This window comes from Zosterops lateralis, assembly GCF_965231275.1.
Source record: "Zosterops lateralis genome assembly, chromosome: 7".
Classification (NCBI taxonomy): Eukaryota; Metazoa; Chordata; class Aves; order Passeriformes; family Zosteropidae; genus Zosterops; species Zosterops lateralis.
The window spans coordinates 15,687,772-15,712,975 of record NC_139767.1 but is presented as its reverse complement, the minus strand read 5'-3'; the positions used below and the strand labels follow the sequence as shown (position 1 = coordinate 15,712,975).

The window sequence follows — 25,204 nt, the reverse complement described above, 5'->3', positions numbered from 1 at the left end:
ACGGTATTTTACCTATTGGGTCTTTGGCTATTACAGGTCTTGATGGCAAGCTTGGTTCTCCAAGTCCAACTTCATTTTCAGCACTGACACGGAACTGGTATTCGTGACCAGGGAAGAGATTAGTGACCTTCTTGCGTCTCTCTGGGATTGGAGTTTTAGTAACAGGAACCCATCTTAGTGACCGTTTCTCTTTCTTCTCTAAAATGTATCCTGTAATTGATTTGCCACCATCATATTCTGGTGGATTCCAAACTACAGTCATCTCTTCTTTGCTGACTCTTGTGACATCTGGAGGGTCGGGGCGTCCAGGTCTATCATATTTTGTTTTTGCAATAATTGGATGTGTTTCTGTTGGTGGACCAGTGCCCATTTTATTCTCCGCACGCACTCTGAATATATATTCATTACCTTCAATGAGGCGTGTCACTTTGGCATAGTTGGTTAGGACAGAGGAAGAGTATGTAGACCAAACCATACGCTTGCTTTCACATTTTTCCAAGATGTAGTTCTGTATTTCACAACCGCCATCATCTTCTGGAGGATCCCAAGTAACAGTACATCTATCACTTGAAATGTCAGTAACTTTCAAATTTCGTACAGGACCTGGTTTATCCAAGACAATAACAGTAGCATATGCTACAAAGCTACCAGCTGCATTAGTTGCTGTAATCACGTATTTCCCACCATCAGTACGCCTTGATTTTGTGAGAACAAACTTAGATGTGTCGGAAGTGTTTTCAATACTGACTCTTGGAGATCTGGTGAGATCTGTGGCATCTTTGTCTTTTGTCCATACAACTTCAGGCTGTGGTTTTCCTCTGACTCCAGCTTCAATTCTAATTGTGTCACCTGCTTTCACAGTTAGAACACCACTTAACTTCAAATCTAGCACTGGTTTCTGGAGATCTTCCTTCACAACAACTTCAGCTGTTTTTACCCAGTTACTTTCACCAGCCTCATTCTTAGTTTGAACTCGGAATTGGTAAATTTTATTTTCCACACATTTATCTACCATGTAGTGTGTTTCCTTAATGCTGCCTTTGTGAACTCTTTCCCATTCATCTGAATCTTTCAGTTTTCTCTCAACATGATAACTTAAATTGGGACTTCCACCATCATAATCTGGCCTTCTCCATTTCAGATATACAAATGTCTTTCCTTTCTCTGCAATGTGAAGATTTTCTGGCTCTCCAGGCTTGTCAATAGGATTGATAGCAAGGATAGGAGTCTTAGTCTCAATGCAAGGACCTGGACCTATTTTGTTCTCTGCACAAACTCTGAAGAAGTATTCACGGTTCTCTACAAGATTTGCCTTTACTAATCGTTTAGTAATATCAGAGGAGACAATTGACCATCCCCTCTGATTCGGTTGACGGTATTCTACTATGTAATTTGTAATTTCAGAGCCACCATTATCCACTGGACTCTCCCAAGAAATCATACAAGAGTCTTTTGTGACATAGCTTATTTTTAGGTTCTGACATGGTCCAGGTCTGTCAAGTACATTAACAACAGCAAAAGCTTGAGCCTGTCCACAGCTGTTCTTTGCTGCTATTATATACTTGCCATGATCAGATCTTTTGGCTTCCTTCACTTGCAGTTCAACATTAGGTAGATCATGAAGTATTTCAACATGTTTTTCTTGGACTAGTACTTTGCCATCTTTAGACCATGTTATTTCAGGATCTGGTCTGCCTTTTACCTTACCAGTAATACGTATTGTTTGACCTACTCGGACAGTAATTAAGTCTCGGCAGGTCACATCTAGGCTTATTTCTGGAGGAGAAAGAATATCTTTTGCAAGTACAGTTTCTGGTAGCTCTCTTGGTTCTCCCTCTCCCACGATGTTGGCAGCTTTTATTCGGAACTTATATTCATTTCCTTCTATTAATCCAGGTACTCTGAAAGCACACTGTCTAATGAGTTCATCCTTATTAATCCTATTCCACTGAGTAGTTCCAGCTTTCTGACATTCCACAATGTATCCCAGAATTGGGCTGCCACCATCCTTTAGGGGCTTTGTCCACACAAGATCAGCTGATTCTTTAGTTTTGTCTTTTAATTTTGGATTTATAGGTGGTCCAGGAGGAGTGATAGGACGTGATGCTTTTATTGGATCAGAGCTTGGAGATGGTTTGCTTAATCCCACCATGTTTTCTGCAAAAACTCTGAATTCATATGTGTTGCCTTCAAAAAGACCAGTGACTCTGTATTTCATATCAAGAATAGGTGTCTTATTGACACGCACCCATTTACCAGATGCTTCCCGGCGCTCAAGTATATAACCAGTTATTGGAGTTCCACCATCAGATTTCGGTAGGGTCCAAGACACTGTTGCAGCATTTTCTGTAATATCATAAACAGTTGGTTTACCAGGTGGGGATGGTGGATCAAACATGTATTTAGCAACTGTTGGTTCTGAATCCAGGGGTGCACCAATGCCTATCTTATTTTCTGCACGAACACGGAAAATATATTCACAGCCTTTCTGCAGTCGGGGAACCTTAATTTTTGTGTGACTTGTTCCAGAGCTAACCACTCCCCAAGTTTCTTTCTTTGATTGACGCTTCTCAACGATGTAATTTATTATAGGACTCCCACCATCATCTTTAGGAGGGCGCCAAGAAATAACCATATATTCCGGTGTTACTTCAAGAATATTGATAGGGCCAGTTGGTGGGCCTGGAACATCCAAAACTGTAAGGTGCAGAGCAACAGTTTTGCTGCCAGCTGCATTAGATACTGTGAGTAGATATTCTCCTGTATCTTTTCTTACACAGTCTTTGATAGTAAGCACAGTTGAGTAATTGTCAGTCTCAATCTTGTATTTGCCATCTGGTTTAATTTCAGTGTCATCAGTAACCCATTTTGCTGTGGGAACTGGCACACCTCTCATAATCGCTGGAAGGCGCACTGTGGTGCCAGCTTTAACCACAAGACCTTCAATTAACTTCACATCTAGATCCACAGAGGGAGGTACTGAAATTAGAGAAAAATGGAAATTATTTTTTCAGGGCAAATGCTTATAGAAAAAGAGAAAAATCAGTGAAAACCCATGAAAACCCAAAAATTACCTAGTTTTTCTTGACACTCTATTGGTATAGTTGTATCTGGAAGGCTAAGACCAACAATGTTTTGAGCTCTCACACGGAATTTGTATATTTTTCCTTTCTGTAGGCCTGTAACAACACAGTCTAGCATAGGGACTGTCTGGAACTTGGTCCATTCATCTGCACCATCTTCTTGATATTCCACCAAATACCCAGTTATTTCAGCACCACCATCACGATCTGGTCGATTCCAAACAAGGGAAACTTCAGTCTTGTCAACATCTACATGATGCAGATTCTTTGGTGGCCCTGGAGGATCTTTTAAAATACAAAACCAAAATGGTTACTAGGATGAAAAAAATCTATGGTACCAGTGTATCATGTTCATACCAACAGGACAACCTCAAAATTACCAAATCCCATATGAAGAAAACAAATCATATAACTGAAAAACACTTACGTAGTGGATCTATAGCTTTAATAGGCTTAAGTGTTTCCACATATGGACCTCTACCATACTGATTCTCAGCTGCAACTCGGAAGAGATACTGAGTGCCTTCCATCAGATATTTAGCCAGATGACTGCGTTTCTTGGAGGATGACGAGATGGCTACCCACTGTGCAGAAGCCACATCTTTCCTCTCCACCACATAGTTGGTAATCACAGAGCCACCATCGTCTTCTGGTTCCATCCAAGTGATATAGCAAGAGTCACTTCTAACATCACTGATATTCAGATTTCTGGGTGGACCAGGCTTATCTAACATTGAAAAAAATATAATTGGTTATTTATTTGGTAACTGAAGCATTTCTTTAAAAACTTTGTAAATTTCAAGATAAACTATATTATATTTTATGTAATTTTTAGTATTTTTTCTGTTTTCCATATTTGCATAAAAATAAAAATATAACTTGGTTTATAACTTGGTTTACAGATATTTTCCAGAAATTCCCTTATTTCTTAATCTCCAATTATAGAGTAAAAAGGTGTTGTATAGAAAGAATACAAAAAAATTACCTAAGACCACAACTTTTACTGAAACAGTCTTTGAACCAGCTGGATTTTCAACTGTCAGGGAGTACATTCCACCATCTTCATGGACAGTGTTACGGATTTCAAGTTTACTGCCAACTCCTGTAACTTCAATATCAGCTTTGGGTGAGACCTCATGATCTTCTTTCTTCCAAGTAACTTTTGGGAATGGAACACCTTTAATAACAGCACTAAGTCTCAGGGTATCTCCAGCTTTTACGTGCTGTTCTCGGGCCATATTAGCATCAAGTATTAACTCAGGAGGTTCTGGAATCAAAAATATAAGTTTTTACAAATTGAGGAAAAAGAAGTCTGTTCTTGGGTAAACTTATCTGATTTTATTAGACTCACCAAGCCTATCCTTTACTTCTACTGGATCAGGAACATGTGCTGGATCAGATTCGCCTGCTGCATTGACTGCCTTGACCCTGAATTTATAGGTTAATCCTTCAGTAAGACCAGTGACTTTGTAGTTTGTTTCAGGACAAGAATCTGCTGTAAGATTAGCCTGTTTCCATTCTTCATCTCCAACTTTCTGATACTCTATAAGGTAGCCAATTATCTTGCCATTTCCATCATGGCGTGGTGGTTGCCAAGATAAATCAACTGAATTTTTAGTTTTATCTACTGCTTCTGGATTAACAGGTGGACTTGGTTTGGCTGTTAAAAAAGTAAAAAAAAAATAAAGAAATGAGAGAAAAAAAAAGAAGAAGCTATTAGAATAAATTTCTATCTGAAACTGAGTGCATTAAAAATTCAATGAGAAATGAAATGTGATACTTTACCGATTGGATCTCTAGCGAAAATTGGCTTTGATGGTGGACTAGGATCACCAACACCAATTTCATTCTCTGCTGAAACACGGAATTCATACTGACAGCCTTCAAGGAGATCAGGTACTTTGAACTTTGTACCAGGGAAAATTGGGTCTTTGGTAGCTTTGACCCATCTTGTAGCCATTGTTTCCTTCTTTTCTACAATGTAGTTTGTTATTGGCTTGCCTCCATCATATGGTTTGTTCCAAACCACTACTGCAGAGTCCTTGGTTACATCCTTAATGATTGGTTGCTCAGGTGCATCAGGAACACCTGTGGTGAGAAGAAAAAAAGAGTGTAAGAGCATTACAAACAGAATAAAGACTGGAGTATCCAAATAAAATTTAAAATTAAAAACTTACGGAAACGGTCCTTGGCTTTCATCTCATCAGAGATGAGAGGATCGCTTATGCCATAAAGATTTTCAGCATAAATTCGAATTTGATATTCTCTTCCTTCAAGCAGCTTGGGAACTTTGCATGTTGTCTTCACTGTGGAAGATGTAACTGGCATCCACAAGTCTTTGTGTGTATCCTTCTTCTCAATTATGTAATTTGTAATTTCACTGCCTCCATCATCTAATGGAGGTTTCCAGGAAACTACCATATGATCTTTAAAGACTTCATCAAATATAACTGGGCCTACTGGAGGTGATGGGCGATCTGTTTAAGAAAGAATAAACCACAGCCATGCTTTTTTATGAACTCCACAAAACAACATAGATTAAACAGTATCAATACAGCAAATATAGTATAAAATTAGAAACCTGACATCACAGTTATAATAAGGAATTGAGATTTCAGGGCTATTCCTCTGTAATACATATTTGACATACTGGAATTAATTCCTTAATGCTTATAATGTTTTTGGTAATTAACATTTTCTACAGTGTTGATAGTCTCTAAATGCATGTAGAGACATTAAATTATTCACGCTGAATAAACTAATTCAGAGTTAAATATGTGCTCAAAATTAATGTATAACTTTTCAGTATAACTGAGAATGCAGTAAATTGAATTATCATAACAAAGAACATATTTCAATACTTAAATTTTATAAAACTGAATGAATTCTAATCACTAATAAAAATCACAGACAATATTGTTGTTCAGTAAAACCTACCAACAACATTAACTTGACAAAATCCTTTTCTTGATCCTGTGCTGTTCTCTACAGTAACACAATATTTTCCTGTGTCCTCACGGACGGATTTTAGTATCCCCAAACAAAGAGTTGTAGGAGTTGTTTTGATCTTTATTCTGTCATCTTCTTTCACAACAATATCATCCTTTAGCCAAGTAACCTTTGGTGCAGGTTTGCCTGAGTAACGTCCAGTCAAGCTGAAAGCTTCACCAACTCGGACAATAAGCTTGTCTCTAAAGTCAAGGTCAAGTGTGGGAGGAGCTGAAAGACAATGTTAAAATACACAAAGCCCACAAATGTCAGCAATATTAATATGAAAAAGTAAGGAATCAGTAAATTTAATTACTATTTTAAAAGAAATATGAAAAAGAAACATACCAAGTTCATCCTTGCACGTGATAGGCTTAGTGCAAAATGATGGCTTGCCTTGCCCTACAATATTGCAGGCACTCACACGATACTCATAGGTGTCACCCTCTTTCAAGCCTTCTACAGTGAATTTCCTATCAAGCATTTTCTCCTTTGTAACTTTGTGGAATTTGTCTTTTCCAATGAGTCGGCTCTCTAGAACATACATGGTGATATCTGAGCCTCCATTATATTTTGGAGGGTTCCAAGTTAGTGTAACTGAGTTCTTGGTAACTGCTTTTACTTCCAGGTCTTCTGGACGGTCAGGAACAGCTATGAATAAAGTAAAAATAAGGTAGATTAATTTTTCTGTATATTCAGAATCTTCCAGTGTATTAAACTCATATGACAATTATCCAAACTAAAAATATTCTTACTGATTGGATCTCTAATGAGAATCTCCTTTGTTGTTTCTGTGAAAGGACCCATGCCAATTATATTCTCAGCTGCAATTCGGAAAAAGTAGGCTTTCCCTTGAATGAGTCCCTGAATAGTAGCATTCTGCCTTGTAACTGTGTAGGTCACTGGAGTCCAAGCTCTATGGTCAGATTCACGTTTTTCAATTATATAGTTGGTAATAGGAGAACCACCATCATCTTCTGGAGTAAACCATGACAATTTACAAGAGTCATTGGTTAGATTCTCTGTAAGGAGTGGCATTCCAACTGGACCTGGCACATCTGAAAGCAAAGAAAAAAATGGAGTATTCAAACATACATGCTGAATCTTATGAAACTGTACTTGTTCACAAGCACTGAAGCTGCTATTTACCTAGCACATCAACAATAATTGTCTTCTTCCTCTCACCACCATCATTTTTAGCAAGAAGAGTGTATAAACCCTGGTGACTCCTTTTGCAATTCCTGATGATTAAAGAAGAACTAATAGCTGTTTCTTCAATTTTGGCTTCTTCTGGTAAAGCTTGTTCATCCCTGCTCCAAGTCACTGTTGGAGGTGGTTTTCCTGAGACATAAGCTATGATCCGAATTACTCCTCCAGCATGAACAACAATTCTGTCCCTGACACTTGCATCCAAATTAATATCAGGAGCCACTGAGGGAAGAAAAAAAAAAAAGTCAATAATTTCTTCTTCTTACTTCGAGTTAGAGGTACTAAAAATGTAAATCAAAATGATAAATACCAATTCGGTCCTTCATTTCAATAATGTCTGTAACTTCTCCAGGTTCTCCGATGCCAGCAGCATTTACTGCTCTAACTCTAAATTTGTAAAAACAACCTTCTTTTAATCCTGCCACAACAAACTTGGTTCCTCTAATTTCTTTATCTTTTACCTGGAAAAAAAACCACCATTGTAACATCAGCAAACATCAAGACATCATCAATTTCTTTGTAGAGTTTGAAACAAATCTTACATTAGATATTACTTCAGATATTACTTGCATTTACAAGCACACAAAAGTATTAACCACACATGGATTTGGCCCACACAGAATTCAACAGAAGTTTTTAAAGAAATATGCGTCATGGACCTACAAGCTATTCTGAAGATTCATCTCTTTCCTAACTTATTATAAGATAGAAGGCTGTTAGAATTTAGCAATTTAGAAATTACAATACTCTGGTCTCACAAGAATTGCATGTATTTTTGGACACAAACATGTAAGTGAGAGCAACAAAATAAGGAATTCAGCTCTTTTCTTTTCAAAACCCAATATAAAGTCTCTTTACCTGGAAACAGTATAGGAAATATAGGTCTTACATAAAATGAACCCGTATATTTATGGAGATATAAAAAAATAGCCAAGGTGTGCACCAGTTAAATTTTCAGTAATGCACTATTGAAAAAAATGAGGAAAATGTAGAAACATAGTAGTTGTAAAAGCTTTGGCATTGTCTGATACCAGTGAGGGTTACTTCATTGACAGTTCTAACTTGGTCTTCTGTGGTTTTTTTATCCCATATTACCTACATATTTTCCCACATCTTTAAATAAAAATTATAAAATTTTATATCTAGTAATTGCAAAGTTATTCATATTGAGGAAGGGTAAGCTTGGTCTTATAGTTTAAACATATACAGATAATGATGGTGTCAACTTCTAGAAAATAACTTTAACAGCAAAAACTTTTTAAGAATTTTTTTTTTTTGGAGCATTTCATATTGACAGACACAGAGAGAAGTGCAGATTCTGTAATGGTTTGCCACCTACCCGTTCCCATTCTTCCTTTCCTTCCTCTTTAAACTCAACAATGTAGCCAGTGACTCTAGAACCACCATCCTTTATTGGTGGAGTCCACTCCAAGTCTACAGAAGACTTTGTCCAATCAGTAACTTTTGGTACAGGAGGGCCAGGTGGGGCTGAAAAATATCATCATACAGCATAACAATGTATTATATGTTCTTATTTGAATATTTTCAAATTTAGAAAAAAATAATTTAAAATATTTACCAATAGGATCTCTAGCAAGTGCTGGATCAGATGGCATGCTTGGTGGGCCAACCCCAGCTGCATTGATAGCTGAAACACGGAACTGATATTCAGAGCCTTCAATAAGGCCTGTAACCTTGTAAGAAACCCCCAGTGTCATAGGCTTGATAGGATCTCGGTTAACCCTGGTCCATCTCTTTCCTGTGGTCTCTTTGCGCTCCAACCAGTAACCAGTAATAGGAGAGCCACCGTCATGTTCTGGTTCTTCCCAGTTTACCGTCATTGAGTCACGTGTTATACTGCTAACTGTTGGCTTGTCAGGAGGTCCAGGGACAGCTGAGGGAAAAAAATTCACACATAGCTTTAAAAAAAATATGCTAAAGATACTCAGAAATAGCTAAGTGCAAAAGAGTTATGCCCTCAATAGGTAGTTAGCCATCTGCACAAGATTTCTTGCCTCATGCAGTTTCTCAGCCTATTCACGTACATATAATTCTGTGAAAAATGAAATACCTTTCTCCCAAATAAAAATTTTCAAAAATTATTTATTTTCTAGCCTTTTTGGATCACTAGCTCATTTTAGTGCCCAGCCTAACACATGCTGTTTTAAAAACCATTTTCTCTTGCCAGTCTAACATTCCTCCTATGTCTGAGATATTCTGTCTAATTTCTTTTTCAAAACTGAAGGTAGGAAATTGATTCTTTCTGGTCTATGAGGTTAATAATGTCTCAAATACAATAGAATTACCTGAATCTTACCAAATAAGCATTTATTTGTATATTTTGGTCTTAAAATATTGAGACTGTATTTTGATATAACAGAAGGAGGGAGAAAAATATTTTAAGCACTACACATGCTTTTAAGAACCAGGTACTACTGCTAAAACTCTTCAGGCTATTCTAGAAAACTTAGTGAAGAGAGAAAACGGTAGTAGTATTTAAAAGATGCTGTACACATACCAGCATATGGAAACAACTGACATAACTTGAAAGCTTATTTTTACTTACTGAAAAGGTTTCGTGCTGTTTCTGGCTCACTATCCAAAGGTTCTCCAATACCATATTTGTTTTGTGCCATAATGCGGAATACGTATTCATGGCCTTCCATCAGCTTGGGAACAGTGAATATGCATTCCTTAGGCTCATTGGTAACAGGCACCCATGTCTTCCTATTTGCTTCTTTTTTCTCTATAACATAGTTTGTAATCTTAGAACCACCATCATCTAATGGAGGAAGCCATGATATTGTCATTTTATCAGCCAAAATGGACTCAAATTTAATAGGTCCTACTGGAGGTCCAGGACGACCTAAAAGATACATTTTAAAAAAGAAGAATTAATCAAGTATCAAAGGAATGCTATCAATTAATGTAACTGTAAGAGTTCTTGATATGTACCCAGAACATTCAGCCGCATCTCCTTTGAAGCGGTTCCCAGGTCATTTACAGCTGTTATAGTATATAAGCCTGTATCATTTCTGCGAGACTGTTGGATCAATAAAGTGCAAGTATTTTCATCAACGATCTTGTTGACATGTTGATCATACATCACTGGTGATTTGTCATCTGGTTTCTTTGGAGGAGCTTTGAGCCATGTTAATGTGGGGAAGGGTACACCCTTTATCTTGGCCACAATTTTAACATCTGTTCCTTCTTCGACTTCCATAAATTCTTTGAGTTCAATAGATGGTGGACCTACAACAAAATATTGAAAAAGTAGTATACAAAAATACTTCATAATTTTAAAATGGAATTTGTATTTACTAGTATCAGTACTTACATGTCTGGTCTTTGACAACAAGTGGGCCAACAGTGGCTGAAGGTCTGCTAGGACCTGCTATATTTACAGCTTTGACTCTGAATTCATACTCTCCACCTTCTACAAGATCCTCAACAGTAAACTTTGTTTCTTCCACATCACGTCTGTTGCATTGCTTCCAAGACTCTTTCACTTCTCCAGTACGATCCCAGCGGAGACATTCAACATTATAATGTGTAACAGGAGCTCCACCATCATTCTTTGGTGGTTTCCATGTCAGGCTCACTGTGTTCTTGGTTACAAGGCCAATCCTCAGTTTAATAGGTGGATCAGGAGGATCTTCACAACCAAAACAGAAGAATGAATAAATCCACTATACAGCACCATATGATTTTAAAGGATTTGTTCAACTTTAATTTTACTTACGGATTGGATCCCTGGCTGTGGTCCGCTGGATAGTTTCTGCAGGAGGGCCAACTCCAAAACGGTTTTCTGCACGTACCCGGAAGAAATACTCTTGGCCAGTTATGAGATCAGGTACCACAAAGGAAGTACTGCCGCAGTTTGGATTGACCTTAGTCCAGGCCTTCCCATCAATATTTCTTTTCTCTATAACATAGCCTCTGATTCTATCTCCACCATCATCGTCTGGCATCTTCCATGAAAGTTTGCAACTACCTCTTGTGATATCACTTACTTTTAGGTCTTTTGGTGGACCAGGGACATCTGTTAAAAGCACAACAGACACAATTTTACATAAGTATGTAAAAAAATAAGACTAAACCCTAATATTTGAATATTTCAATATATGCAAGCCATACCAAGCACATTGACTCTGACATGAACTGTCTTTTGTCCTGCTTTGTTCTTTGCTGTAATACTGTATCGTCCAGAATGACTTCTGTTGCACTCAGGGATGATAATCTCTGAACGTGTATCAGTAGCTTCCACCTGTGTATTATAGGAAAAAAGAGAAGTTATAGGTCAGCTTCGAGTATTTATGTTTCAAAAATGCAACAATACTGAGGTCAAAAAAATTGCTTGCTTTACCTTAGCTTCTTCAGGTACATTATGACCTCCCTCCTATAAACAAAGGGAAATAATATAAATGTAAAAGGGAATAGGCTTAAACGTCTAGAAACAGGTGTAGAAAAAAAAAACTTATTACTTTTACTAACCTTTGCTGCTGTTTTTGCTTTTCCTTCGTACTCCCAAAATGTTTTTGGAACTGGACGACCCTTGATAACAGCTGGGATTTTAATTGTTGTGCCAGCACGACAAGAGAGCAAATCCTGTGCTCCGAGATCAAGGAAGATTTCTGGTTCCTCTGCAAAAATATTCAAATATATAAATTTTAAGAGCTACTGAAAATAAATTTCCGTCATCACTGACCTGAAACCCCCCAGAAACATGTGGAATGCATATTTATGTGAGAAAGGTTGGGCATGCAAAAAGGAAACTGGGAAGTATACAAATAGAAAAACTCGTTGCTGTAAATTCTTCATAAAATAAATAGTATTTCATTAGTATGTCTGTAGGTGCTAATCAGTTCCTAATGGAGCATTGCCTGGAAATGGACACCACAACACTTTCAAAAATGTGTGTCAGTCTTTTGCCAGATTCTTGTATAATTGTTTTTTTTGTTTTGACTTTGGCTTGCTTGGCATGTTTTTTGAGCATTCATAGCAGTAATGGCATTTAGATACAAATACCTAAATCAGTTCTCAGAAGTCTTACCTAGAATATCTTGGACAGGTATCTCTGATGTTGCAGGACTTGGTTCTGATTCTCCAGCAGCATTTACAGCTTTCACCCTAAATCGGTATTTTCTGAGCTCTTTCAAGTTGGGAACAACACATTCACAAGTAGGAAAGAGTTTATCTCCTTCATTCACCTTCTTCCACTCAGTACTACCTTCATCTTGCATTTCAACAATATATCCTTTTATAGGACTCCCACCATCCTTTTGAGGAGGCTTCCATGCAAGTGCTACGGATGATTTGGTTTTGTCTTTGACCTCTGGGCAAGATGGTGGACCAGGCACAACTGGCAAAACAAGAGCAAGTAAAAATTACCTGAGTGTTAGTGTCTTCCTATATTTTTCTAGATAGTTTCTAGAAGAATGCAAGTATTTTCATTTCTTTACCTGTACATAATGAATGTGCATACTAATTACATATATTACCTATATTAGCAAGGGATACTTCAGGTACAAGATATAAAGACTGAACTGTTTAACACTAAAGTAAAACAAAAATATAAAAATATGATTCTGAACTGAAGTTTATTTGGCAAAGCCTACATTGGTGTAATCACAGTATTAGGTACAAAAAAGAGGTAAAAAAATAAAATTAAAGCTAATTATTTTTAAATTTTTAAAATCAGGAAACTTTGTGTCAATAGATTCTCTCAGGTTTAATGCAAACAAAGCCTTTGAATAATGTTAGAAAAAGTAATACTTCATTGTTAATACATTTCATTGATCAATTAAAAATAAGTAATAGTAATAACATATTTTTTATTCCGTTGTGATACAGTCCTCTAACACAGACACACAAATTATGTACTTACATATTGGGTCTGCTGCCAAAGCTGGATCTGATGGTTCACTGGGAGGGCCAATTCCAGCAAGATTTTCAGCCATAACTCTAAATTGGTATTCAACACCTTCAGCCAAACGAAGCACATTGTGCTCTAGACCTTTTACTGATGGTTTTGTTACTGGAGCCCTGTTGACACGTGACCAGTAGACACCTCCCACCTCTCTCTTCTCCAACCAATAGCCAGTTATTGGGCTGCCACCATTGTCCAAAGGAGGCTCCCAAGTCACCAGCATAGATGATCTGGTGCGATCCAAAACTTTTGGCTTTCCAGGTGGTCCAGGAAGACCATAGGGATCTTTAATAACAACTTTTTCTGAGAGGCATTCATCACTTATTCCGTATTTGTTTACAGCCCGGACCCTAAATTGGTATTTTTCATTTGTTGCAAGATTCCATACCTGAAAAAGAGGATTTAAATCAATACTTGGCTACTTTCAGAATCAACTTATTTGGAGTTAAGCAGAAGTTTTCACTTTAAATTCTATCTTGCAATCTGACTACAATACCTATGTTTACATACTACACAGTTTTATGTGATGTCTTAAGGATACTCTTACTTCATGTGCATAGAACTGAACATAAATAAAAATGTCATTATTCTTGCAGTTGGTAAAAAAATGAAAAGGAAGGTATCTTCTCTCTTGCTCAGCTGAGGTTAAGTAGCAAAAGTGGAGAATTTCTTTTGTTTTGTCACATGAGGGATAACACAGACACATGGATGGGAAACATTCATCCACTAATTCTGAAGTCTAAATGGAGGATGAGCACAGGAAGCTATAGAAGTAGTTGTCTCCATTAAATATATAATATTGTTATTTTTAAATGCATACTAAAGTATATAACAAAGACATTTTATAAATTACCCCAAATCGTCTCTCAACAGCGCCTTTGGAGACTTCTTCCCACTCAGATTTCTTCTTACTAGCATCACGTTTTTCAATAATGTAATGGGTAATTTCACTACCACCATTATCAAGAGGTGCATCCCATGTTAAATAGCATGATTCTGCTTTAATATCAGAAACAGCAAGATTTCTTGGTGGAGAAGGACGATCTGTATGAAAGCAATAGAGCATAGAACTACATTTAAAAAAAGGCAAAGGCATTGTATTAGCTGTCATTTTATTAAAATGTTGCATCCTTACCATACACTTCAACATGCACATTGCGAAATGCAGTGCCAAGACGATTGGAAGCTCTCACAGTGTAAGTGCCCTTATCCGCCCTCACTGCTGCAGGCATGCTAAGTTCGGTTTTTGCCTCAGTTCTAGATACTTCTTCTTTGGTTATCTTAAGTGCCTCGGATGTTTGGTCAATTAAAACTTCATTCTTGTCCCATTCAATCTTTGGCATTGGCAGGCCTGTTACATCAGCAGGAATGTTAACTGGCTCTCCTGCCTTGACTTTGATGGTATCTCCTCTCACGGCCAAACGCAATGTAACAGTTGGAGGCACTGAAAAGAAAGAAAGTGACAGAATGAAGACGGAGATGAAAAAGAGAAAGTGCCTTGAAGTGTTATAAAGATATTTATATTGATTTCTTTAAAGCTATCATACCTTCATCATCTTGTATAACTACATTGAGGGGCAGTGATGGCTCACTTTCTCCAATCTCATTGACAGCTTTCACACGGAATTCATACATATGAAGTTCATCAAGTTTTTCAACAAGAAGAGAAGTTTTTGGACAAAGCCTTGCATTAACTCTTTCATAATCTTTTGAATCATGTCTCCTCTTCTCAACAATATATCCTAAGATGGGACTACCACCATCACTGCGTGGAGGCTTCCAATCAAGTGTAATGGATGACTTTGTCCTCTCCGTGTACATGAACCTCTCAGGTGCTGTTGGAGGACCTATTAACACAGATAAATTGCAATAAGAAAAAATTAAAACATCAGAGAAATTTAAATCATAAGAATGCAGTAGCTTTAGCCTTTTAAAACCATCAAATTGCATGCAAAGAATCTGAGTATGATTTTGGCTCATATAGTTTCTCATGTATGTGGAGAAAAAGGTAAGTAGGCATCAGTATATGCTATGTAAAGAACCACACTAGCTTCAGAGAACCAATTCAGACATCTGACTGAAGTAATGAAGCTAAGGCAGATGCCTATCCGTGTAGTTGAAAAATAAACACACTTTCTGTATAGAGGGAAAGACAAAAAACCCTCTGTCTAATTAATCTGACAATATTTTTTTTCTTTTTAAAAATCCTGTAAAATGAATTGTCTTACCTAATGGATCAACTGCAAGAATGGGTCCTATTTCAACAGGTGGACCAGTACCAAATTTGTTCTTGGCACTAACACGGAATTTATATTCCTGCCCTTCAATTAGACCTGTAATATCACATTTAGATCTATCTGTGTCTACAGCTAGTCTCCATGTATGCATTTTGGCATCCTTCCTTTCAACAATGAAGCCTATGATGTCACTGCCACCATCATCTTCAGGATCAGACCAGTTGAGCAAACACATCTTTCTGTTTGTGACCACTGGCTTTAGGTCAAGGACTGGTCCAGGAACATCTGAAAAACAAATTCAAACAAATAAGGTAAAGTGCATACTGACCAAAAGAAAAGCTTATTTAATTTGAGAAAATATTTTCCTTACCAAATACTTCTACTCTGGTTCCTGCAGATTTTGAACCACTGCTATTGGTAGCAGTAATTACATATCTTCCATGGTCTTTTCTTAATGCATTCTTAATGGTTAGCTCAGATTTTGTGCCAACATTTTCAATAACAACTCGATCTTTGTCTAATTCACCCTCCTCTACAGCCCATACAATGGTGGGAGTAGGACGCCCTGTCACAGTGGCAGGAATTTTAATAGTCTGCCCAGCCATGACCTGAATGCCTGCTTTCACAGAAACATCCAGCTCAACAGTGGGAGGCTCTGCAGAAGAAAAAGAAACAGTTCATCAGTTGAAGTGAGGGATTCAAATCCACCATTTAAGCAGCTGGACATTTCTTAAAAATAATACAGTTGCAATACCTTTTGGTTCTGCAACTGTTGCAGGTTCAGTTTCTCCAGGTGGTCCTTCACCAGCCGCATTGAGTGCAGTAACACGGAGTTTATAGTCTGCACCTTCCCTGACTTCTCCAACAGTGAACTGCAGGACCTTAATGGGTTTTGCTGTACAGCGTGACCACTCATTTACTCCCATCAGTTGCTTGTACACATGGTAGCCAGTGATATCTCCACCACCATTGTACACAGGAGGTTTCCATTCTAGCTCAATGGAAGTTGCACTCGTGTCAGCAATCCTTGGAATTGGTGGACCAGGTGGCACTATAAATAAATAAATAAACAAAAAAGTGTAAATCAGAGTTAAAAGCTATGAATCCTATCTTGTCAACTGTCTGCTATTAGCTTCTGATAAGCCACTTACTTATTGGGTCCTGTGCAGTTTTTGGATCTGATGGTGGACTAAATTTACCGGGGCCAGCTGCATTTTCAGCACACACTCTAAAGATATAAGTTAAACCTTCCAATAGTCCTTCAACTTTTACTTCCAGAGCATTCACAAGGTTCCTGTTGACCCGAGCCCAATGAGTACTATTGATTTCACGTTTTTCAATCCAGTATCCTATGATAGGGCTGCCATTATCTTTTGGTTCATTCCACTTAACCAGCATACTGTTGCTGGTTACATCTTCCACATCAGGCTTATTAGGTGCATCTGGTGGAGCTGAAAAACAAAAAAGGTGGTTTTGTCATCATTGCTGTCTCTTCAGAGCTTACTCAAAGCTAAGAGAGAATTAAGATATAAGAAATTACTAATGTTAATTTATAGTTTTTCTGCTCTCTTAGAACCTTTGATTCTAACAGCAATCAGTAAGCAAATTTGCAATGGTTCTCTCTTTGGCAAGAATACTAGTCTATGAAGCACAGAGAATGTCACTATTCAGAAGTCAAGTGTTTTAAAGGTAAGTTTTATGACAGTGATCATCATTCTTATGTGTCTACTATTGAAATTAGAATATTTTTGATAGTTCCCTGTATTTTAATGGTTTAAAATGTGCAATAATTATCACATAGCTCAAGTTTCTTCTGGGAAACATCCACATAGATAAAGCTGAGTATTCTAACAGTCTGTTATAGTTTCACACTTTGTTTTCTGAAAAGGCTGGTTTTCAAAATTAAAACTTACAGAAAGGATCTTTAGCTGTCATTGGTTTTGAAACACATGGTGGTCCTGCTCCGACTCTATTTTCAGCAAATACACGGAAGAGATATTCCTTCCCTTCTATCAGTTTTGTTACATGGAATTTGCAATGCCTGAGTGTTGAACTGACAGTGACCCAGCCCATTTCAGCTTTTGTATTGTCTTTCTTTTCCAGTACATAGTTTAGGATTTCACTTCCACCATCATCAAGGGGAGGCTCCCACTTGCAAATGACAGAATTTTTCCTCAAATCTTCAAATACAAAGTTGACTGGTGGCCCAGGTGTATCTGTTAGTAAACCAAGAAAAATTATGAGTACTCAACTTGTGCACTTTTTATCTAATACTCTGAACAACTAGGTGTTTTGAGGACATTCTTTACATACCTAACACATTGACTTCACACGAGGCTTTTGCAACTCCATGATCATTTTCTACTTTAATTGTAAATGTGCCATGGTCAGCTCTAATGGAGTCACGAACTGATAGTATGGACTCTCCTTCCTTGTGGTTGTCAACACTCATACGTTCTGGCAGTGAAAGCTGGAAAGGTTTCTCTTCTTCAGCTTCACCCTTCTTCTTTTTAGGTGCTGTTACTCTCTTTTTGATATCCTCTGGTCTGACAACTTCATCATTCCTCAGCCAAGTGATAGATGGATAGGGTGACCCTGAAATATGTGCCTCAAGTATGATCTCATCACCTCTCTTCACCTCAAGGCCAGACTGTAGGTTTGCAGCAAGGAAGACTTTCGGAGCCTCTGTAATAACAAAGAATGAGAAATGGAGAATGGAATCTTTCAATGTGCCTGAGGATGTATGGCAAGTAATACAAATGATCTAATGAGCAATTCATACCAATAGGATCCACAGCTTTCACAAAAGGAGTAATCCGAGAAGGCTCACTGATGCCAGCAGCATTCTCAGCACGAACACGGAACTGATACTCGTTTCCTTCCTCAAGGCCTTTCACTGTGTAAGTTAGCAAGGGTACAAGATAGTCATTGCATCTCTCCCACCTCTCTTTGCCCTTAGCAAGCTTTTCTATTATATAGCCCATAATCTTGCTTCCACCATCAAACAGGGGTGGTTTCCACGTAAGAGTTACGGATTTTGATGTTGGATTGTGGACTTCAAGGTCGACAGGTGGATCTGGGGGCTCTGTGAAAGAGTAGATCAAAAGAGGGATCATATGAGAAAAGAGCATGAAGATTTCATTTAAAATTCCATTTTAGATTATTTAATAGAAAGACAATCTTACGTTTTGGATCTTCTGCAATGATAGGGTTTCTTAGTTCAAGATAATCACCTCCTCCAATCTTATTGACAGCTTTCACACGGAAGTAATATTCACAGTTTGGGATAAGATCTTTAACTTGCCATGAAAGCTTGTTTTCACCAGACATGACTGGGATGTATGTTTTACGACCTGCTTCTCTGCGTTCCAGAACATAGTGCAAAATAGGAGTACCACCATCAAAGTCTGGAGGCTCCCAGGATACTTTGCAAGAATTCTTAGTTATTTCGCTTGCCTTAATGTCTTTGCACTGTCCAGGTGGACCTGTTTTAAATAGGAATGAAAAAATTAGTTAACTCAATAGATGTGAAAGTGCATTCTTATAAATATGAAATTATATTTCATTGCTTTGCTTTGCAGAAAGCAAAGACCACAAATGTGAACTGAACAGCATCTATATGAATTTATGTTCCCAAAGGACAAAATAGTCAGAATTCTTAAAACATTTTTATATTTATATGCTAACTATTCAAAATAATTGGGCTTTGAGCAGTCACTGAATAGTTAGAGCAAGTTAGGTATTTTTTCATGGGACTGTATGGCAATCTACATATGTCTGAGTTGAAGTGATTTGCCTGCCTGGCAGAAAAAGTATCTTTCTAGTCCTTTCTTCTGTCCTTTCTGTCTGTCTGCAGGGCCCAAGTGAAGATAAGTACATTTCTCAGAATGGAAGAATGTAGTTACCTATGACTTTGACATTGACTGAACCAGTTGTTGATGCCAGTTTGTTCTCCAGTGTGATAGTATAAACACCAGCATCAGCATGAACACTGTCTATCACTTCAAGCAATGCAGAGGTGTAGTCACTCTTCATTGTTGTTCTGTCACCAGCTTTCAGCTCTTTGCCATCTTTGTGCCATGTTATAGTTGGGGATGGAACAGCTCTGAAGGGTATAGGGATACTTAATTTTTGTCCTTTAACAACAACAATGTCACGAGTTTGCAGATCAATGGTTGGATTACCTGTAAAAGTAAGTATAATGTTATTAGAAAGTTGCCAAGCACCATTCTTTTTTAGTTATGCAGATCAGAAAAAAAAAAAAAAAAAAAAAAAAAAAAAAAGAGGAATCTATTCTTACAGTCTGGGTCCTTGGCAACAACTTTTTCTGAGATGTCTGATGGCTCACTAGCTCCAACAGCATTGACAGCTCTGACTCTCAGCACATATTCTTTGTCTGGAACAACACCCTCATCCACTTTACATTTTAGATCTTTAATTGGACGAGAATTGATTCGCATCCATTTTTCTGTTCCTGCTTCACACATCTCCACATTGTATCCAATAATAGGACTTCCACCATTTTTCTCAGGAGGTTTCCATGCAATGCAAATGTGCTTTCGGCCTGCATCTGTGACATGTAAATCCTGAGGAGGTGAAGGAGGGCCTGCAGAAATGGAAAAGTATTGCATGATTTTCCTCCCAGAACAGTACACTGTTTCTGAAACTCCTACACTGTATTGTTCTACTTACTTGTTGGATCTTCAATGTGAACGAGGTCAGTTGGTTCGCTGGGATGACCACATCCAGCTTCATTTTCTGCACGAACCTGGAACTGCACATCTGTACCTTCAATGACATCTGTCACTCTGAAATTGCAGTCTGGACCAGCTGTCTTCCCAGCTTTTACCCAGCGAGTAGCTAGCTTTTCTTTCTTCTCAATAACATATCTGAAGAGATTGGGGAAAATACTATGAGGCACATGGAATAGGAACACTTCAGACTTGTTCAAGAAAATAGATGAAAAGATATTAGAATAGCTAGGCAGTGGAAAAGTAAAGAGAATAATGGATAATAGATTAAATTAACTTTTCTTCACACATTAGCCAGTTAGCCCTAGTAGGTCTCAGCCCCTATCAGGAGCTGACATCACTGACAGACCCAGGTCTGAAAGTCAATTCTTGAATTTTGTTCTGTGCTTTAGAACTGAACTGTGTTCTCAGGTTGTAGAAAGCTGCAGAGGCAAAAGAACCTCCAAGCTATACTTGCACCTTTGCTAGTTTGGATCTCAGTAGTCAGTCAGTCCATTGAGAATATTTGTAGATACTATTACTCAGCTAAATTCTGCTATTACTCAAAATTCTGCTTAGGACAGGCTATAGCAAAGTAATGCAAACTGAGTGACTTCTGTTAATTCAGGCAGATCTCTGTAGTTGTATGTTGGTTTAAGATGTGCTTTCTGTGATTGGCAGGGAGTGAAACAGTCTATTTGAAAGGTGTTATAAAGAAGAAAATGAACACAAAAGAGGTAAATCTTCATTTTAGCTGAGTGTATACAGTTTGAATGACAAACTAAGGCAGAAGGAAAATGCAACCATATTACTTGCTAGATGATTTTAAGTGGCTACTATTCTACAGGAACTGGAGACTATGGTTGCAGTATTTATTTTTTTTCGCAGTTCCTTATTATTATATGTTGTTTTGAGGATGTTGACACACATTCACTGTTCGTGTACATTAGATATTTTATTTGCCTAATTTCTACATTTTATAATCAAACCCTTCACTGATTTGACCACATGGCTTCTCTTACATCCATCCACATCTTTTTCATATAAAATGTATTGATTTAAAATTTAATATTTTGAGAGAAACATCTTAATTTGTTATAAGATGTTTAACTTATCAGAAGCCTACACAAACTTAAAATGACCTTACCTTTGAATTGGTCTGCCACCATCATTTTTAGGTGGTTCCCATTTCAAATCAACATGGCCTTTTTTCACTTCAACTATTGTAAGGGCATATGGAGGCCCAGGAGTTGCTAAGGTAAAAAAAAGGCACACATTAGAAGACTATGAATTCATGACATGTGAGCTACTGATCACTCAGTAAGCAAATCAAAACTTACTGAAAGTATCTTTAGCAAGCACTGAATCTTCAATTTCACAGTAGTCACTCTGTCCAATGGCATTTTCAGCAGCCACACGGAACACATACAATGAGCCTTCAGTCAGTGGGCTCACTGTGTACTTGGTATCTTTCACTGTTGTATCAACTGTCTGCCAACCTTTCCGCCTTACATCTCTTTTTTCAACAATGTAGTTGGTAATTGGGGAACCCCCGTCTTTTTCTGGTACTGTCCATTTAAGATCTGCTGTATTTTTAGTGATATTAATAACTTCAAGCCATCGGGGTGGTGAAGGAGGATCTGCAAAATAGGAAAAAAAGAGGTAAACCAGGATGTTGCAATTCCCATGAAAGGTCTTGGAAGACAGGGAATACAAACTTTTAATAACTTTGTTGTATTTTAGTATTTAGTATATATATAAATAGTATTTAGTCTATATATTTGGTGTATTTTAGATTTTAGTATTTCATAAGCCTTCTAAGAGTTCATTTATTACCTACGAAGACAGGCAGACGCGGGGCTTTTTAAAAGTCAGAAACAGTATATTTGTAGTAGCAGCACATTCTGAAACAGTACTCACAGAGCCTCTCCTTGCACAGCACAGGGTCGCTGGGTTCACTGGGTTCACTCTCACCAGCCTTGTTCACAGCTCTTACACGGAATGAATACTCTTGTTTCTCCATAAGATCCTTGAGGAAGTGTTCAGTTGTGGGAACTCCTTCAGCTACTCTCACCCATTCATCTGTTCCTGTCTTTAACAACTCAATGACGTAAGATTCAATTTTTGCCCCTCCGTCATGTTCTGGCTTTGTCCAGTTCAGGGTAAGGAATGTCTTGCCAATATCTTTCACAGTTGGCTTTCCAGGAGGCCATGGTGGATCTAGACAAGAGTACAGTATTAATTATGTCACTGAAAACAATTTTTTTGTTGCTGTTACAGCTAAATTAAACCATTAAAAAATGTGTTTATTGTACCGATTGGATCTTTCACTAAGATTGGCTCTGTTTCCCTGCTCGGTTTTCCAGGTCCTGCAAGATTCTCTGCCAAGACACGGAACTTGTATTTCTTCTTATTTGTAAGACCTTTAACTCTGGAAATAAAAATTAAGTTTGATTAAACCAAACCTAGGCATTAATTAATTTCTAAAAGATTATTCTCTCCACCCTTCATACCACAGATTACTTGGAAAATCTAAAACCACCCAAATTACTGCTAATGAGGTCAACACATTGTAAACACTAAAATGGTGCACCATGACAGAAATGAATGTTTTGAGAACCATCTTGGATTTTTGCATGGTCCATGGCTTTTAGTTAATAAAATGTATCAAGAGAAAAAACCTAAGGATTTTGGTAAATTGATACTTGAGATGACCATGTCTGCCATTTTAGAATATCTTATGAATAAGCACAGAAATTATTAAGCAAAACATTTAAAAGAAAAAAAAAAAAAGAATAATAATTCTTCTGTAAAGGTATACCCCTTGTTAAAACAAATTTAAAAAGTAAGCCACCAGGGGTAGTTGGATCAAAACTTATGGAAACTAGGAAAAAATAAGAACAATGTAAAACTTATTTTAAAAACTACTGTTACATTTCTATGTCTCTGTGACCGATTTCACTCCAATCTGACTATAGTCTTACTTGAATGTTGTATCTTTCACTGGCATTTTATTGCATTTTATCCATTTATCCTGCTCGGGATCATATCTTTCAACCCAGTAGCCAGTTATGGGGCTGCCACCATCTTCATCTGGCTCATTCCATGTTAAAGTGACTGAATCTTTAGTGACCTCTGTAGGCTTGAGACCTGTTGGAGGGCCTGGTGGATCTGTATAAATTAATTAAGAAACAAACAAACAAAACCCAGAACCATCAGACAGGGTTGTTTTTTTCCTTTCTGTTAAAATACTGTAATAATTTATCATTAATTTAATTTACTAACCAAATGAATATTTGGCAATGATGGGACTACACTGTGCTGGCTCTCCAACACCATACATGTTTTCAGCACTGACTCGAAACACATATTCTTTATGAGGAGTTAAATTCGTAGCTCTGAATTTTGTATCTTTAATAGTTGATGACAACTTGTCCCATATTTCACTGTCTGTAGCTCTTTTCTCAAGGACATAGTTGGTAATTTTAGAACCTCCATCATCTCGTGGAGGATTCCAGGTTAGAAGGCAGGATTCGTTTGTGATTTCTGATACATCAAATGCAGCTGGTGGACCAGGTTTATCTGTAGAGGACAAGATGTGAATGTTAATTTTCTGCTTGCACACCTTGGTACATTACTAAAGATTTATATAAATAACATATAGTACATGCATACCAAGAACATTAACTTCAACAACAGCAGTAGCCCGTCCACTGGAATTTACAGCTTCTATAATATAGGTACCACTGTCACTCCTCTTGCTGTCTGTAATAGTGACTGTAGAATGATTAGGCTGGCTTTCAATGGTGATTCTGTTGTCAGGTCTCAATATTTTGTCAGCCTTGGTCCAAGTAATCTGCGGATCAGGCTTTCCAGTTACTTTAGCTGGCAGCTCAATTTTAGTTCCAGCTTTCACAGTAAGTCCAGCAAGAAGCTTCACATCTAAGAAAATTTCTGGAGCCTCTGATTTAGGAGAGAATGAAAATGTTGTTAGAGAAACGGTATTTCAGAGACTAATATAAAGCAGCTATGGCAATTTAGCAAGTGAAGTAGTTACCTTTTGCATCAATGGCCTGAATATCATCGGTTGGCTTACTTGGCCTACTTGCTCCCATTCTGTTCAAAGCCTTAACCCGATAAGCATACCACTCTCCTTCCTTCAGCTTTGTTACTTCCATTCTGTAAAAAAAAAAAATTAAAATATTTAGAGTGGTGAGCATAGCATAATTAGTTAAAAGGATATATCTACCATGTTGATTTACTTACTTTGTTTCAATAACAGGCTCCCCACATATCTCCCACTTGTCTGTGCCACGTTGGGATTTTTCTACCAGATAACCCTTAATGCGTGCACCGCCATCGTATTTGGGAGGTTCCCATGTTAGGAAGATTCCTTTTGATGTTGGATTTCTCCATTTAACATTTTCTGGTGGGTCAGGCACCGCTATTAAAAATTAAAAACATATGGGGTCTTAGAAACCAGTCTAAGAAAATATATTATTTTTATATCTTATTTTGAAGAAAATCAACAAAATGTCAAATACGCTTACTTGCTGGTATTGACATATTTACAGGTTCATCAATATATGCAGGTTCTCCAGGGCCACATTTATTGCATGCAGAAACTCTAAATAAATATTCTTTCCCTTGGACAAGGTCAGGTACAGTGAACTCTTGGTCAACAATGTGATCCATAACCTAAAGAGAAGAAAGGTTCCAATGTGTTTTTAAAATTTATTTCCAAAGAATGACTACAAAAATAAGACACGAAACTCAGTAGCAAATGTGAAAATAATATAGCTATAGAAATTTAAATGAGAAAGAATGAACTTACTTTGCTCCATGCTTTCCGGCTTACTTCACGTTTTTCAATTATATAGCCAGTAACTGGACTGCCACCATCATCTTCTGGAGGTTCCCATGCGAGCTGCACTGTACTCTTGAGTACTTCTAAAACATTGAGTTCTCTTGGTGCACTTGGACAAGCTAGAAGTCACAGAAAATGCATATTTTGTAATTGGTATTTGA

At 37.5% G+C, this 25,204-nt stretch overlaps 1 protein-coding gene across 18 annotated transcripts in view; it reads right to left on the bottom strand.

Annotated features, from left to right (window-relative positions):
* Nucleotides 1–25,204, bottom strand: part of LOC310911499 (titin-like) — a 240,789-nt gene that overhangs the window by 57,173 nt on the left and 158,412 nt on the right. For all 18 annotated transcript variants that reach the window (XM_083865081.1, XM_083865086.1, XM_083865093.1 and 15 more), the window contains 48 exons: nt 25,011–25,162; nt 24,727–24,874; nt 24,443–24,620; nt 24,234–24,355; nt 23,852–24,139; nt 23,462–23,758; nt 23,161–23,347; nt 22,492–22,607; nt 22,097–22,396; nt 21,517–21,816; nt 21,324–21,429; nt 20,139–20,335; nt 19,747–20,052; nt 19,352–19,630; nt 18,632–18,931; nt 18,229–18,531; nt 17,760–18,131; nt 17,360–17,662; nt 16,598–16,897; nt 16,201–16,497; nt 15,817–16,101; nt 15,438–15,731; nt 14,757–15,056; nt 14,345–14,653; nt 14,063–14,253; nt 13,168–13,597; nt 12,334–12,642; nt 11,775–11,923; nt 11,647–11,679; nt 11,418–11,547; nt 11,023–11,322; nt 10,618–10,935; nt 10,236–10,532; nt 9,847–10,146; nt 8,860–9,174; nt 8,620–8,768; nt 7,591–7,741; nt 7,221–7,502; nt 6,827–7,129; nt 6,420–6,722; nt 6,021–6,302; nt 5,261–5,560; nt 4,869–5,171; nt 4,435–4,743; nt 4,069–4,350; nt 3,511–3,810; nt 3,075–3,368; nt 13–2,979 (listed from right to left, as the gene is read on the bottom strand). In XM_083865081.1, coding sequence (XP_083721207.1) covers nt 13–2,979; nt 3,075–3,368; nt 3,511–3,810; nt 4,069–4,350; nt 4,435–4,743; nt 4,869–5,171; nt 5,261–5,560; nt 6,021–6,302; nt 6,420–6,722; nt 6,827–7,129; nt 7,221–7,502; nt 7,591–7,741; nt 8,620–8,768; nt 8,860–9,174; nt 9,847–10,146; nt 10,236–10,532; nt 10,618–10,935; nt 11,023–11,322; nt 11,418–11,547; nt 11,647–11,679; nt 11,775–11,923; nt 12,334–12,642; nt 13,168–13,597; nt 14,063–14,253; nt 14,345–14,653; nt 14,757–15,056; nt 15,438–15,731; nt 15,817–16,101; nt 16,201–16,497; nt 16,598–16,897; nt 17,360–17,662; nt 17,760–18,131; nt 18,229–18,531; nt 18,632–18,931; nt 19,352–19,630; nt 19,747–20,052; nt 20,139–20,335; nt 21,324–21,429; nt 21,517–21,816; nt 22,097–22,396; nt 22,492–22,607; nt 23,161–23,347; nt 23,462–23,758; nt 23,852–24,139; nt 24,234–24,355; nt 24,443–24,620; nt 24,727–24,874; nt 25,011–25,162 — 15,036 coding nt within the window. The remainder of the gene's footprint in view (nt 1–12; nt 2,980–3,074; nt 3,369–3,510; nt 3,811–4,068; nt 4,351–4,434; nt 4,744–4,868; nt 5,172–5,260; nt 5,561–6,020; nt 6,303–6,419; nt 6,723–6,826; nt 7,130–7,220; nt 7,503–7,590; nt 7,742–8,619; nt 8,769–8,859; nt 9,175–9,846; nt 10,147–10,235; nt 10,533–10,617; nt 10,936–11,022; nt 11,323–11,417; nt 11,548–11,646; nt 11,680–11,774; nt 11,924–12,333; nt 12,643–13,167; nt 13,598–14,062; nt 14,254–14,344; nt 14,654–14,756; nt 15,057–15,437; nt 15,732–15,816; nt 16,102–16,200; nt 16,498–16,597; nt 16,898–17,359; nt 17,663–17,759; nt 18,132–18,228; nt 18,532–18,631; nt 18,932–19,351; nt 19,631–19,746; nt 20,053–20,138; nt 20,336–21,323; nt 21,430–21,516; nt 21,817–22,096; nt 22,397–22,491; nt 22,608–23,160; nt 23,348–23,461; nt 23,759–23,851; nt 24,140–24,233; nt 24,356–24,442; nt 24,621–24,726; nt 24,875–25,010; nt 25,163–25,204) is intronic.